At 34.0% G+C, this 15,675-nt stretch overlaps 1 protein-coding gene across 2 annotated transcripts in view; it reads right to left on the bottom strand.

Annotated features, from left to right (window-relative positions):
• The window catches only part of HCRTR2 (hypocretin receptor 2), a 115,850-nt gene that overhangs the window by 30,261 nt on the left and 69,914 nt on the right, over window positions 1-15,675 (bottom strand). The window contains exons 2-4 of one of the 2 annotated variants that reach the window (XM_043591671.1): window positions 13,734-13,912; window positions 7,860-8,103; window positions 619-734 (exon numbers count right to left, since the gene is read on the bottom strand). In XM_043591671.1, coding sequence (XP_043447606.1) covers window positions 619-734; window positions 7,860-8,103; window positions 13,734-13,912 — 539 coding nt within the window. Of the gene's footprint in view, window positions 1-618; window positions 735-7,859; window positions 8,104-13,733; window positions 13,913-15,675 lie in introns of those variants that run through there. The other variant, XM_043591670.1, reaches the window with a different exon arrangement.

Here is a 15,675-nt window from a genome sequence, read left to right as displayed (position 1 = left end):
TGAATTCATCGGTGATGTGGACAGGGGCTTTTAGCTTTTTATCAGATATGTGTGCAAAAGAAATATGATACAATAAATGATGAATGAGCGACAGAGAATGAATATACTCACTGGGAGAGCAAAATTACCTAACAAATTACAATAATCCCCAATCAGTATTATAAACAGTTTCTAAAATTCTAAATTCTGCCTGACTCTCTACTGTGCTAAAATAATATTAATAATAATAAGATCTTTGAAGTTGGAGATTTAACCCATATAATAAAAATGTACTACATAAATCTCATAAAGACGACAACATTCTTTACATACAGTCTCAGGAAACTTTAAAGAATTTTTCGTTATTTATTTGACAAAGTAAAACTTATATGAATCCTAGATAAAAATCAAATCAATTCATCACAGTGTTTTAAAATTTAAAATCATTAAGGCAGTTCATAAACACATTCCCTAAATATCAACCTAAAAAATTGCCTAGGCATATTTCCATGGTTAGGGCCTCAACATTTTAGAATACAGTCCTTCAGTAGGCATATTATGTTGGTTCAGTGTACTCTTCACTTTTACTTTTGAGCACATCCTAAGCAAAGCATAAAGAAATCATTTGAAATCACGTACCTGTCGACACCAGAGTTTACGAAATATTTGCAGATAGGCCAACACCATAAGGCACAGTGGTGCCATATACGTGACCAGGAAGAAACAGATGTGATACATCTTGGGGTAAATTTCACCTGAAATGAAAGCCAAAATAATGAAATCTGGTTTTATAATTCACATATTTTTTAAAGGTATGTCTGTCAATGTTTTGCCTTCCAAGTACACATTTAACTTCTATATGACTTCACAGGCATGTCACACACACACACACACACACACACACACACACAATGTAAAGTCTTAATTTCATTTAATGTACTCAGAAAGGAATAACAACTAACAATTTCTTACTGTGTGTTAACACTGGCTATCCAAAGTCAAGCATTCATTTATCAAAAATAAGTTATCTAGGCTAATTAACGAAAATTAACTTGGAATGCGCTATACTTAAATTCGCAATAGGAAACAAGACAAGTGATTCTTTCTCATTATAAGTTTCTGGAGAAATGGGAAGCTATTCCAGTTGTACCCCCATGTACGAAGGTGGAAAATTTTTCGAAAAATAAACACAGCAAACATTTAATGATTCTTTTTGTTGATTATCAGAACAATATAAAATTTCTCTCTCAGTATTTGTTTGTATGTATATATATGTATGCAATGCACTTTTAATAAAAATGATATTCTTAAGGTTTTTTTACTTAATATTTAAACAATTTTTTTAATATTTATCTCATTGATTTAGTCATGAGCACCTCTAGGATTGTAGTGATTTCTTGCCATTAAGTCTAGGTACACAGGCGATACATATCACAGATTGGGCCTTTATTAAAGAGTCAATTATTCAATTAATAAATAACATTGTGCTTTAATATATATTTTTAGCTTTTCTAAATATATTTATTACTGACTTTTAATTGTTTTATTTATTTTTTTAAAAATTTGATTTTTAATCTCTACACCCAACATGGGGCTTGAATTCACAACCCCGAGATCAGGAGTCACATGCTGCACCAATGGAGCCAGCCAGGAGTCTCTACTGACTTTTTAAATGCTTTGAAGGATATTTTTCCCATACTTGTATTTGAATATATCACAGTGATCCAGTTACTTTTACTTAAATGGAAAACAGGAAATAGAATGCATCCTACATGGATTCCATGGATACTAAATGCAGTAATTAGATATAATTCTAATTCAATGATAACAAAATACAAATTTAATTTTTTTCATTTCTAAAAATTAAGCAGCTTTATTTGGCTTTGATATTGGCAATGAGGTTAGTTCCATACTATTATTGAGGGATAATGCTATCACCTCTATGCACTTTTTTTCCCCATAGCTTCAGAAAGGGCACGTAGAAGCATGAAGAGTCAGTTCTGTGATCAAATGTGGTAAGGACAATTTACAGTCAGGATTAACCAACAGTAACTATGAAGATGAACACAATAATTGATAATATTCATTGAACAATCATTCATTTCATTGTTACTGAATATGTTTTAAATATATCTATGAGTTGACTATTCTCCACAATCTTGAGTCCATCACCTTGTCTTCTAGAGTTGGCTGAGTTTAACAGTCTCCTTATTTTTCTTTCTAAACTCCATCTTCTCAGGTAGATGTTTTTCTCCACTGTAATCTTCACAGGGGACAGCGGGGTGCCTGTGCTTCTGGTAGAGAGCAATCAAGAGACTGATTTGGGGTGTCATTTTTAGCTCTTCTGTGGCCCAACTGGCTCACACCTACTCATGTGTTTCTAACTTCCTTTTAAGTTTATCCCATAAAACAGGCCAGTTACATAAAAAGTGATAGAATCTGAGCAGTGACTGGAGGAATAACAGCCATGCCCTTTGAAGTGCCACAACCAGCACAGTATTTGGTAAGCCCATTTCAGAGGAGTGAGGATGACCTGGACACTTCCCAGGCACCTGAGTGCCTTTGAACTTTTATTTGTTTTGAAGGTGTCACATGGGCTCCCAGCTTTGAAGCTGACAGACGTTTGAGGTCTACCTCCAGCTAACCTGAGTGAAGAAGAGTAGATTTGAGAGGTAATATTTTTCTTTTTTAATTGCAGCTATGGATACCATCAGCTTATGTGATAACAGTTTGGGTTTTAAACAGATGGGAGAGAAAGCTCATTCTGTAGTGGGTATATTTATAAATAGTTGGTAAAATATGTAATTGGCTGGTAAATGCATAGTATGATAATGAACACCCACACAGAGAAAAGTTGATCAGGTGAAATTACACTTGCCAGCTGGGAGTGATTGTTTTAATAAAAATATTATTATAGATAATTGGAGAAACATGGTAGTCTTAACATTCTTCATTCCGTACTTAGAGTCTAAGCTAATTGAAAACTTATAAATGCCATTGGAATTTTAAGTTGAATGGGTTGAAACTTTCTCTGAAGTCTCTCTGCACTTGATGAACAATGTCTTCTATGTATTCAAGACATTTATATATAACCTAGAATGTAGTTACATGAAATTTGTTGCACTCAAGCACTCATATTATAAAACAACATCTTAAAGATTGGCAACCATTCAAAATTAGTGTCTCTCCTCAAATAATAAATAGGTACAATCTGAATAAATTCTTGCATATATATCAAACCAATAATTACGGAGCAAATGTGAATCTTTATTTAGTCCCCAAAATCAGAGATCAAAGAATAATGTCCTATGTTAACAAGGCAAGACTTAATCTCAGTGAGTTAAGGTGTATTATTGAGCCAACATGCTAATCTAATTATCTATAATCTACAAACACTTTGTCCTTCATGTTATACCTATCAGGGACTCAATGGACCAATAAATTAAAGTTCCCAAATATTCCATATAGACTGTCTTTTCAAAGTTTATGAATCTAATAAAGTTTACTTGAATCTTTATTTTATTATATTCTCTCTAATAAAATGTTATATGTGTGTGTATATATATGTATATATATGTATGTATATATATGTATATATGTATGTATGTATATATATGTGTGTATATATGTATACGTATATATGTATATATATGTATATGTATATATATATAGAGAGATACATATACACATATATGTATATATAGAGAGAGAAAAAAAAGAGAGAGAACATATATGTACACTGAAATTCAATATATATATATATTTTTTTTCAAAATCTTACAATAGGCAAGGTGCTATAATTAATTTGACTGTAAAGAAGGACTCCATTATTATTTTCTTTCAGACCACCAAACAAGAATTTGGCAGTGAGATCCAAGAAAAGAGAAATTATGAATCCCCCAAGGTCTACAAAATGTTTGGCAAACAAGACATACTCATTAAGTGTTGGATGAATGGTGAGCCAATTATATCTTTGAGTGCACAAAAGAAGTTAGTTTCCTTCCAATAGAATATGTTCTGTGAAACTGCATTTACAAATCAAGCAATCAAGAAACGATGTATATAATTCTGGAATAATTTTAGAAGTGTGAATGAATGTAACATATACAAAGACATATTTTAAAGATTATTTAAATAAATATTAATATATTTGTTTTGAGTACTGAGTGTGCCTTCCAGAAGTTATGGCTTGTGGGTTATTGGATTTGTTTTGTTTTGTTTTTTTTGGTACAAGCCATCGGCAATAATACATATAATGAGTTGCAGAAATAACTTATCCAAAAATATTAAATATTTATGGTAATATTTTCAGTAATACTGAGACAGAGAGTTCTCAGTTATTCTGCACCACGAGTGACATAGCATTTGCAAGACTTTCCTAAAAGTGATTTGATAGATATGGATCAAGTGATCACACTGTTCACTGGTTCTTTCTATGCTGTAATATATTGGGTGTAGGACAATTATGATATCACTGTCTGATTTTATACCTATGTTATTGATTAAACTTTAGATAAAAAAAAGAAATACAGTTCACGAATTAATCTAAAATAGAAGATATTTCATAACAATTTTTTGTAAATTGGACTAAATGTTTTCAGACTTTAAAGATGTTTGAACTTTAGAGAGCCAACACTATAAAATGTAATTTCCTATGGTCTTTTTAGCCGGCTATTATCACACATGTGTCTGAGTTTTAACATTTTAAGTTGACCATGGACTTCTAAAGAGCCTATATAAAGAGGTCATGCTATGTAAAAATTATTATAGTGAAAGAGATGTCTAATGATCAAAATGATAAGAGCTCACTGATTCTTTCATATTCTTCTTGAAAACACTAAGTGATTTAAAATTTCATTTAATATTCAAAAGGTTAATTTCATAAATTGTATTTTTTGATTTTGTGGATGGTAAACTCAATTTTGTATGGCTTAACTTAAGCCTTTATAATCATGTTAAGTAATTGTGGACTAATACAAAATCATTTTTCAAATAGTTTCCCTAAATTACTTTTGAAGCCTTTTAGAATTTTAAATATTCAATAGCAGTTGCTGTTTTTTAGTAAAATGTCTCTGTTAGAGCTAGATAATAAACGCTAAAGGTTGAAATGAGTTTTAGATATTGATATTTTTTACTCAAAGTAATTATAAAATGATGTGGCTATTTATTTAATCAGAATTAATGACAGGATTCCCTAGCTCCAGAATCTTTTTGTCAATGAAAGTGAACGCTGCTTGATTATTCAGGGCAACATTAAAAAAAGAAATAAAATCTTATCAAAGCAGTCTACAAATGTATAAACTAATTACTAAAATATTTTAGAGAAAATACTACTGACACGTTAGATTAAAGGTAGGTATTTTAATCTTTGTGCCATTTTCACAAGCTTAAAGAATCCAACTTTTGAGTTGGAAGCTTAAATTTATATGTACTTCTTTGCTTCATAATCTGCAAATAATTTATGGCTCAATTTCTTCATTAATTAACAAAAGCATTCTGATCAAGAGATCTTAGACTGATTTCCAAATATAACTCATTGTATAAAAATTGCCTAAGAGACATGTCACAATTGGTTGCCAAACCAGTCTTTCCAAACACAGTTCTTTAGATTGTGTTTATCCTTCCACTGCAGAAACTACAGGTCCAGTACCCTCTTTTCTTCTTTCAGGGATAGTTCTCATAGTGTGAGTTTTCTCCCTTCCGGGACACCCTTTCCCATTTTCCCTGTTTGGAGAATCTCTCCTCCAATTCTTCACTGAAATGTTAGCGGCTCCTTTGTAAACATTTGTTCAAATGGCCAGGGCTGAGTCTGTTCTCTCATTTGTGTTCCTAGCACTTTGTATACAAGTATACTGAAATACTAATTACATTATAAACATTTGTTTGTTTGGTTTTCAGTCTCACTCCCTGCAATGTGTTCCCATAGGCAGTCTATTTCTCTCCAGGTTGGCATAATTCCTGGCATATCCTAAGTACTCAAGATGTTGTTTGAACATTAAATAAATGGGACTTAAGACTCTAAAGAAATAGACTTACCCTTTTGGAATTTTCCATTCATTTTGTTTTTGTCTTCATCGTTAATAAGGAAATTTGGGGGAAAATGAAGATGATTCAGAGAAAATATAGCAAATGAATTACAATGTTAGAAAGGAAGGGAAAACCTCAATTTCAAAAATGGCTAGTTAATATTTGGGACAATAGACACCACGGACTGTGCAATTTTAGTTAATATGGGTCTTTGGATAATATATGAAAAGTAATCCCAGTGCCTTTTAATTTTTATCCTGTTAGAGTGAAAGCATATGCCTAAATTTTTAGTTCCTGACTTTTTTCTTTTCAGTGTTCCAATCAAAGTATTAAGGTAGGAAATAATATAAATTCAAAGATTCAAATACTTTAAAATACCAGACCCATAAGCAATCCATGGGGTACACTGTTTTCGTTGATACATTTTCTAATATTCATAAATGTACATCTGTCTAATAAACAAATTCCTTCCTAATGTTTAAACTTCCTAAGTATGAGCCATTGTTATATACTTACCCAGAAGATAACAGATTGTTTTCCTCAAATTTAATGTAATAATTTTGTAACTAGTACATGCTATACTAAAACGCAGTATTGTTTGATTTCCTTGCTGTGTCCAGGTTTGTGCCATCATCAGGTATTGATAGAAGTGTTTCCACTATTACAGAAAAACCTTAAAGGCTCTCACTGAGAGTTTTGAACCAAAAGAGTATAAGGTCTTCAAACTTCTGCTTGTTTAAAGTTAACTGCCACACATATCAGATTGGGGTGCCTGGGTGGCTCAGTCAGTTAAGCATCTGACTTTGGCTCAAGTCATGATCTCACAGTTCACGGGTTTGAGCCCCGGGTTAGGCTCTGTGCTGACAGTTCAGAGCCTGGAACCTGTTTCAGATTCTGTGTCTCCCTCTCTCTCTGCCCCTCCCCTGCTCATGCTCTGTTTCTCTCTGTCAAAAATTAATACAAATTTTTAAAAAATTATAAATTTAACTGCCATATATATCAGATTGGAAACCAAAAGGATTCATAATTAATTTTTTTAAATGTTTCTTTTGAGAGAGAAAGGGATTGTGCACATGTGCATGTGTGCACACAAACAGGGGAGGGGCAGAGAGAGAGGGAGGGAGAGAATCCCAAGAAGGCTCTGCACTGTCAGCACAGAGCTCCACACAGGACTCAATACCTCAAACTGTGAGATCATGATCTGAGCTAAAATGAAGAAACGAACGCTTAACCAACTGAGTTACCCAGGTGCCCACATAATTAAGATAATTCTTAAATCAGAAAAAATTATGTGATAATTTATCAATTTAATATTTTATGAATAAACACAGCAAATTTAGATAATTTGACTTAGAGAAGAGCATAAGTCTACATACTCAACTCCAGTCACGTTTCCAGGCAGGACATGGTTTTAAAATGAAAATTCCCAGTTGTATCTGAAGCCCATTAGAGAACTTAGCACTTGAGGCAATATAACATTGTACTATCTTGTAAAATGTTAATCACTCTGGAATATGTATTTGGATTGTATAAATGAGTTTTTATTATTTTAGAGAATTTAATAAAAGCTGGCATAATTAAATATAAACTTTAGGGAAAGTCCTTTCATTCATTATCTACCTGTAAAATATGAAAACTAGATAACCGTGCATCAACGTTTCCAAAAGACAGAGGTAGGTGGAGCTATTCTGTGAAACTGTTTTGGGTTCCTACTTGGGTTTCGTGGTTTTGCAATACTTTATTAACAGATGCCAATAAAACATACAAGGTCAGCTTCACAATGACTATGCAAATCAAAATTTTAGTTTTCAGCTGTCATATAAATGTCAGCCTGTGGCCCATAATGTACTTACCACCCCAGCGCTCATCACACACAGTAAAGAGAGTGGTTTTATTGGCTAAGCCAGGGAGCATGGTGCTGCATTCCATGACTATGGCCTGAGGAATCATTATAATGCAGGAGACAATCCAGATGATGACAATGCTATTCCTGGCCCTCTTGGCTGTGCTCTTAAACATCAAAGGGTGACAGATTGCATACCATCGATCCAAGGCAATGCAGCTCAGTGTGAGAACAGACACAGACACTGACACGGTCTGGAGAGAGAAAGAACATAGGACAAGAGAAGCACTTGGTGTTAAATGGATCCATTCTTTATATCCTTATCACATTAGAAAGGGCCGTGCAGATAATCGGACTCAAAGTGGTGACAAAACATTTCATGCTAGTTTTTTCCCTAAAAAAAATATAATAGTACCATTTAAAATGTATCAGAGAAAAAAACATATTTCCTGTGAAACATGAAAAAGGTGATATGAAAAGGCTGCAATCATTTTATGCTAAATATTTTAATTTGTAATATGGCATTCTTTGAGTAATTACTGTCATCATTTTATCTTGCAACTTTGCATTGGCAGGGGAAAAATACTTTCAAAAAACAAAATAGAACATATATGTTTAGTTTGAACTAGAAAACTCTCACTTAGAGAGACAATGACATGTTTAGCTTTTAAAATATATAGAAATCTGATTGTAATTGCATTTAACTAGGATTTTTTAAATTATGGATGCTGTGGTACATATTTTCAAATAACAAAGGCTATTTGTGCATCGGTTCATGTCTAGCATGTTGCATGCAAAGGCAAGAGTTATGTTAGAAGAGAATCCTGTATGGGACTCCTCACCATAGTTCTCTTATTGGTGGTATGAGCAACCGGCCTCTCAAACTCAAATAGGTTCACCTAGTCCAGATTTCCGTATAATTAACACCACTACAAGTGATGCTTAAAAAAAATTTTTTTTAACATTTATTCATTTTTGAGAGACAGAGAGTCTTGTCTCATTTTGAGAGACAGAGAGACAGAGTGGGGGTGGTGCAGAGTCACAACCCAAAGCAGACTCCATCAGCACAGAGTACTGTATTTATTGGTGCATAATACACACTAGCATCCCATTAACAACACTTTCTTGGCGGGAGGTATAAAATTGCATCTTATCGTAAGTGATTACAAATGAGAGTTGTGTTGCTGCTTTCACTTCTAGGAGGGCACGTCTGGGTACCTTTTTCATTTAGACTTTGATATGAGCTTAAATCAACCTGATAGCAAATCATTTGAGAATGAATCCAGTGAAGATTATAAATGTTGGAAAGGAAGTGAGATAAGATGATGTGAACTTCCGCTGTTAAGTGCTTGATCTTTCACCCATACTATGGGTACCCTGTGGTCAGGGCAATGCTGGAGACTTGCTTTCGTAGATGATGAATCTGTTCCATGCTAGCATATAGATATGACAAAAAGACATCAGAGATCCATGGCAAGTAGAAGTGGAAATTTGGGGACGCCTGGCTGGTTCAGTAGATAGAGCATGTGACTCTTGATCTCAAGGTTGTGATTCGAGCCCCATATTGGTATAGAGATTACTTTAAAATTTTTAAAAATTAAAAAAAAAAGACTTGGAAATTTTGCCACACTGCATATTTGGATACAGGAGCTAATAGACTGGAAAGTAGAAAAGTGTGACAAAGAGATTGGGGGAGACTATCCCACCACCACTTCCATTTCAGTTGGCTTTGTTCTTTTCCTGACATGTCCTGTGCAGACCTTCTTCTGCAGTTAAAAAAAAAAAGTCACTCTGAAAAAGTAGTCAACTGCTCCTATAAGTATGAGAATTAAATATGTTATAATTCTCTAAGAAATCTATGTTAATTATTCACTAAATAGCCCAGTAAATGTTAGTGGTCTTGGATTTATAGAATTATTAAAGATACAAAAGGGTCACTTGAATTATTCAGCTAAGCTTTATTACATTTGTGAGCTTTTTAAGATTTTTGTGCATTTTCCAAAGTGTTATTGTTTATTGGTCATAAGCCTAAAGGTTGTATTGTATTATACTCTATTCTAATTAGAAGAAAAATAACATGTAAGTCATAGAAAATTAGTGTATATATATATCCAAAGAATCTTAAACTGAATGACTGAATAACCTTAAAATCTGGCTGTTTTTTGTAATATGTTTTTAAACTTTAAGTAGGATGCAAGTTTCATATAAAGGACAAAGCCACCAGTTTCAGTATATCACAACTAAGGAAAAACAACTACTCAAGACTGAATGAATGGCTTATTGCCCATTGATACTATTCATACCATTTGGGGAAATTCTATGGAAAATGGGAAATAAATGCTGAGAAAATTTGAAGATAGTAGTTTTACCAGTACACCAATATTTTTGTGCATTTATAACTTTTCATAAAGAACCAATGCTGAATGAGGAGAGGAGAGAATAAGCTGAGGTCTTGACTAGACTGGGCAGTGTTGATAGAGAAGCAGACAGATTCTCTCAGGAAATGAAAATGTTCCATCACTGTAGGATTTGCTAATAAATTGTGCTGTATGAAATAGTACTGTCAATAACTTTATAAGAGACCCATGCCCTGCATCACTCACTAGGTACACACTGCATCCAATTTGTTCTTTCATGTTCACAGAAGAGTCTGAAATACCTGGTCTATAAGAAGTTATCACTGTGGGGCGCCTGGGTGGTGCAGTCGGTTAAGCGTCCGACTTCAGCCAGGTCATGATCTCGCGGTCCGAGAGTTCGAGCCCCGCGTCTGGCTCTGGGCTGATGGCTCAGAGCCTGGAGCCTGTCCGATTCTGTGTCTCCCTCTCTCTCTGCCCCTCCCCCGTTCATGCTCTGTCTCTCTCTGTCCCAAAAATAAATAAAAAACGTTGAAAAAAAATTAAAAAAAAAAAAGAAGTTATCACTGTGTATTAGAGAAGGACTGTACCAACTATAGGGTGACATATCCCTCTCTTATCATTCCAGTGTTCGCTCAGGAATCTTCTGTTTGCAGAGAAAGCATGAAATTTTCTCACTCAGCCAAAAGAAGATTCTGGACCAGTGAAGCCATCTTGAAACTTAAGAGAACCCCTCAAATTTTTCCCTGGGTGGTTTATAAAACCAAGAGATGGTAAAATATTATAATTCTGTGCTATTTATAATCTCCCCAGTGTCTTCATGCAAAACCATATGACCCCTTTATTACTGTTTTCTTCTCCCAATGAGGATATTTTTCTCTGTTGCTCAATGTACTATTAATCTCAAAACAAGCAAACAAAAAATACTGAATTTTATTTTTGTGACCCATTCATGGTTTTCATCTGACAGACACAAACTAACCTTATAGCTAATGTTTGCAGTAAAGTTTATAATGTCCATGGCATTTTACACTTACTATTCTATCAGTGGTGTCTAATTTAAGAAATTATCACTTCTTATAAGTTTACTGTAGAACTACTGAGCTAAATATCTCTTCCTAACACTTAACATCTAAAAGCCTTATCAATATATTTTCTAGCAATGGGCTGTTTGTGATCTCCCCCAACTTTTGTTCTTATTAAAACTTTATTCTGGGGATACTTTTAAGATCACATGAAAATTGAGGAGAAGTTACAGAGATTTCCCATTTACTCCCTGTCTCTCTCAATATCACCATCCCCCCACCAGAGTGGTACATCTGTTACAATTGATGAACCTACACTGACACATCATAATCACTGAAAGTCCATAGTTTACATTATGGTTCAATCTTGGTGCTATACATTCTATGTGTTTGGAAATATGTATAATGGCATATATCCACCATTTTATTATCATTATTTTCTGTGCTCATTCCTTCCCACCTCTGGCAACCATTTATCTTTTTATCGTCTCTCTAGTTTTGCCTTTTCCAGAATGTCATATTATTGAAATCATACAATGTATAGCCTTCTCAGATTGGCTTCTTTCACTTAATAATAAGCATTTAAGTTTCTTCTTTCTTCCATGTCTTTGCATGGCTTAATAGTCCATTTCATTGTAGTACTACATAATATTCTATTGTCTGGATGTACCACAGTTTATCCATTTACCTACTGAAGGACATCTTGGTTGCATCCAAGTTTTGGTGATTATGAAGAAAGCTGCTATAAACATTTGCGTGCAAGTTTTTGGGTAGACATAAGTTTTCAACTCCTTTGGGTAAATACCAAGGAATGCAACTACTGGGTCATATGAACAGATGTTTAGTTTTACAATAAACAAGCAGAGTGTGTTTCAAAGTGCCTGTACATCGACCATAAATGAGAATTCCTATTGTTCCACATCCTCACCAGCATTTGGTGCTGTCAGTGTTCCAGAATTTGGCCATACTAAGAGGTGTATAGTGGTATTTCATTGTTGTTTTAATTTGCATTTTGCCGATGATATAGGATAAAGAGCATCTTGTCATAGCTTCTTTGCCACCTGTATATCATAATTAGTGAGGTGTTTCTGGCCCATTTTTTAATTGGGTTATTTGTTTCCTTACTGTTGAGTTTTCAGAGTTCTGTGTATATTTTGGGTATCAATCCTTTATAATAAGCATCTTTTTGGAAATATTTTCTCCAGGTCTGTGGCTTGTCTTCCCTTTCTCTTGTCATTGTCTTTCACAGAGCATAAGTTTTTAATATTAGTGAAGTCAAGTTATCAATTATTCCTTTCAGGATCATACGTTTGGTATTGCACCTAAAAAGTCATCAACATACTCAAGATCATCTAGGCTTTTTTCTATCTTATCTTCTAGGAGTTTTATACTTTTACATGTTATATTCAGGTCTATAATCCATTCTGAGTTAATTTTTGTGAAGTGTCTAGATTTTTTTTGCATGTCCAATTGTCCTACCTGCACCAATATTTCATCACTGGGAGTACATTTTCATCCTTTCCAAATAATATGATCACCATCTGGGAGACTGGATGGAGTAGGGACTGAGGAGTAAGGGAGGGTTACAAGAAGATAAGCAGAGAATTGCCATGATCTCATTCACTTTCCGATTGCTAAAGGGAATCCACCTCTTTAAGGGCTGTGGCTGTGGCCATATTTTTAGAACTGTCAGAATACCCATCACAAAATTATTCCCTGAAAGTGTTTATTCTCAATTTATTCTAGGGCAATTCATTGTAGAAAAAACTACTTCCACACAGAACAATAAAATGTCTAATGATGATGATGATGATGATGATGATTACTGATGTTTATTGAGAACATACTATATTTTTGTAAGATCATTTTCTTCCAGAGGGCAATCACTATTCCATGTAATTTATATAAATTATCTTAGTAAAATTTCATCACAACCATAGGAGTGAGCTATAATAAAAATTATTATCTTTCTATAATAAGTGAATCACAAAGAGCTTATGTATTTGGATCAAGAGCATACACTAAGTAAATAGCAGAATAGAGATTCCAAACCTGGTAGTTTGATTCAGAACCAACACTGAAATATATTCACTGTACTAATTTGATCACATAACTTTAACTTCTCATTGTGAAACAAAATCACTTAACAAAAATAAAAACAAACAGACCTTGCTTATTTGAGCTAGGAGAGGCTCAATCATTAATTTGTTCAATTTCCTTATTTTACAATGGGAAAATTAGAGATCAAAGAAATAAGAAGTTTTCTCAGCATCTAATGATGACTTGAGGATTCTACTGTTTTATTTTTCACCCAGAACTTATTTACCCAGAAAGTATCAAGTATTATTTTTTTAAGTTTGTTAATTTCTTAAGCAAGTATATTTCTCTTAGCTCACTAGTTAATTTACCAGAAGACCATAACTGAAAATACTTCCAATACTTAACTGAAAATACTTTTTCAGTAGCTTCTGTGTTTGAATAGATAGAAGTATGGAAAAAAATTACCTGTAAATAAGGAATAACTTTACAGAGGGACTGTCCAAAGAACCAGGTCTCGGTGATATCCACAACCAATGTGGCTGGGAGGCAGGTAATGGTCACGAGCACATCAGCCAGAGAAAGGTTGACTATAAAGTAGTTGGTTACTGTCCTCATGTGGTGGTTTTTCCACACTGCCACACAAACTAATTTGGAAAAAAAAAAAAAAAAAGAATAGTTACCGTTAAGGACTAAATATTTTTGTCCTCACAAAATTCCTACGTTGAAATCCTAACACGTTGTGTGATGGTGTTAGGAAATGGGCCTTCAGGAGATGAATAGATCATGGTGGCAGATCCCTCAATAATGGGATTAGTGCCTTATAAAAGGGACCCCAGAGACATTCCTTGCCCCTACCACCATATGAGGACACAGTGAAAAGCTGTTGTCTATGAACCAGGAGATTGGCCCTTACCAGACATTAAATCTGCTACAGCTTTGATCTTGGACTTCTCAGATTTCAGAACTGTGAGAAATAAATGCATGTGGTTCATAAGCCATCTAGTTTATGGTATTCTGTTACAGCAGCCCAAAAAGACTAAGACAGTAATAATACAAAGAAAACAGGTACTGATGAGGAAATACTGCCAAGCTAATTAATACTCCTGTAAGGTCCACAAGTAAACATTGAAAAAGGAATGTACTATTTTCGTTGAATCAGTCAACTTAATGTGAATTCTGAATCCATGCTTAAAATCAGTTCATTTGTTTCTCAATGGATAATACTACATTCATTCTTACTTGATTTTGAATCACGATTCCCAGAAGTTAAAGAACAATCTTTGATTCTTCTTTCTATTCCCTTAGTGCTCAGCATGTAGTAGAGACTCAAGAAATATTTACCGAAGTGAGATGAATTAGGAGCTAGCTATTTTCAATGAACTAGCTCATGCCTCAGCCATGACATTTATCCTATCTGCTCCCAAACTCTGCATTTAGAACTTTTAATAGATGAAGAGGTTTAAAAGACAAAAGCCAACAATTATTCAACCCCTATTATTGGCAAACAACGAGCTATATGGTTCATATATAAAAGGCTTAGGTCATTTAATCTTGACAATCACAAGGGAAGACATTGTTACCATCATTTTTTACATGAAGCAATTGAGACATAGGGAATTTGTGGAGCTCGGTTAGGGACAAATGGATCATAAAGCACAGAACTACAACTGCAGCTGGGATTCAACACCAAGTGAGGAATCTTGGTCTTTTCACCATGCCTTTTTCTTTATTTGTAAAAATGAATGGGTTATAGCAAAGTACGTATAACTTCCAGAGACTCAATCCTCTTTCCTTGCTGTTACTCTTGATGGCTTCTAAACATCACCTTCTATTAAACACATTTTTCAATACTCTCAGAGTCGAGCCTTCCTCATTGCTTTTCAGTGCATCTTCATTTTTAAAAGCTGTTCTTATATTATTAAGTTGCTCTTTATGAAAAGAACATCCAGTTCCTCAATTCTCTGTCCTCCTCTGTGTGGTGTATCCAAAAGTTACATAACCACTGACTCAAGAACTATATAGGTGTAAGCACTGCTACCCACATCTATTGACAGTTTGCTTCACTAAAAGTAACTGAATTTGCCTTGGGTATCATTAAACTGTCAGAGCTGTCACCTATGCACCCAAATGATGCAGTAATTAGTAACCTTATGTAGTGAATAAATAAAAGCACATTTTGTTAAATTTAAGTCACTAAATAAGGATTTCTTTTGGACAATTTTATACAATTTATTAAGAGTTTCATATGCTGAAAATGTTTTCAGTCGCTCCTGAAGCTTAAATTACCTTTAAGTCACCAACAGATGCTAAGTTAATAAAATACCTGAATTCCTGAGGACTGAATTTTCAAAACTTCACATCTTTCTCTAATTCCAGTACACTAGTATCCAAAAATCCAGATGAATTT

This window comes from Prionailurus bengalensis, chromosome B2, assembly GCF_016509475.1.
Source record: "Prionailurus bengalensis isolate Pbe53 chromosome B2, Fcat_Pben_1.1_paternal_pri, whole genome shotgun sequence".
Classification (NCBI taxonomy): domain Eukaryota; kingdom Metazoa; phylum Chordata; class Mammalia; order Carnivora; family Felidae; genus Prionailurus; species Prionailurus bengalensis.
Note: the sequence above shows the minus strand (reverse complement) of the source record. Positions and strands in the feature narration are given on the sequence as shown.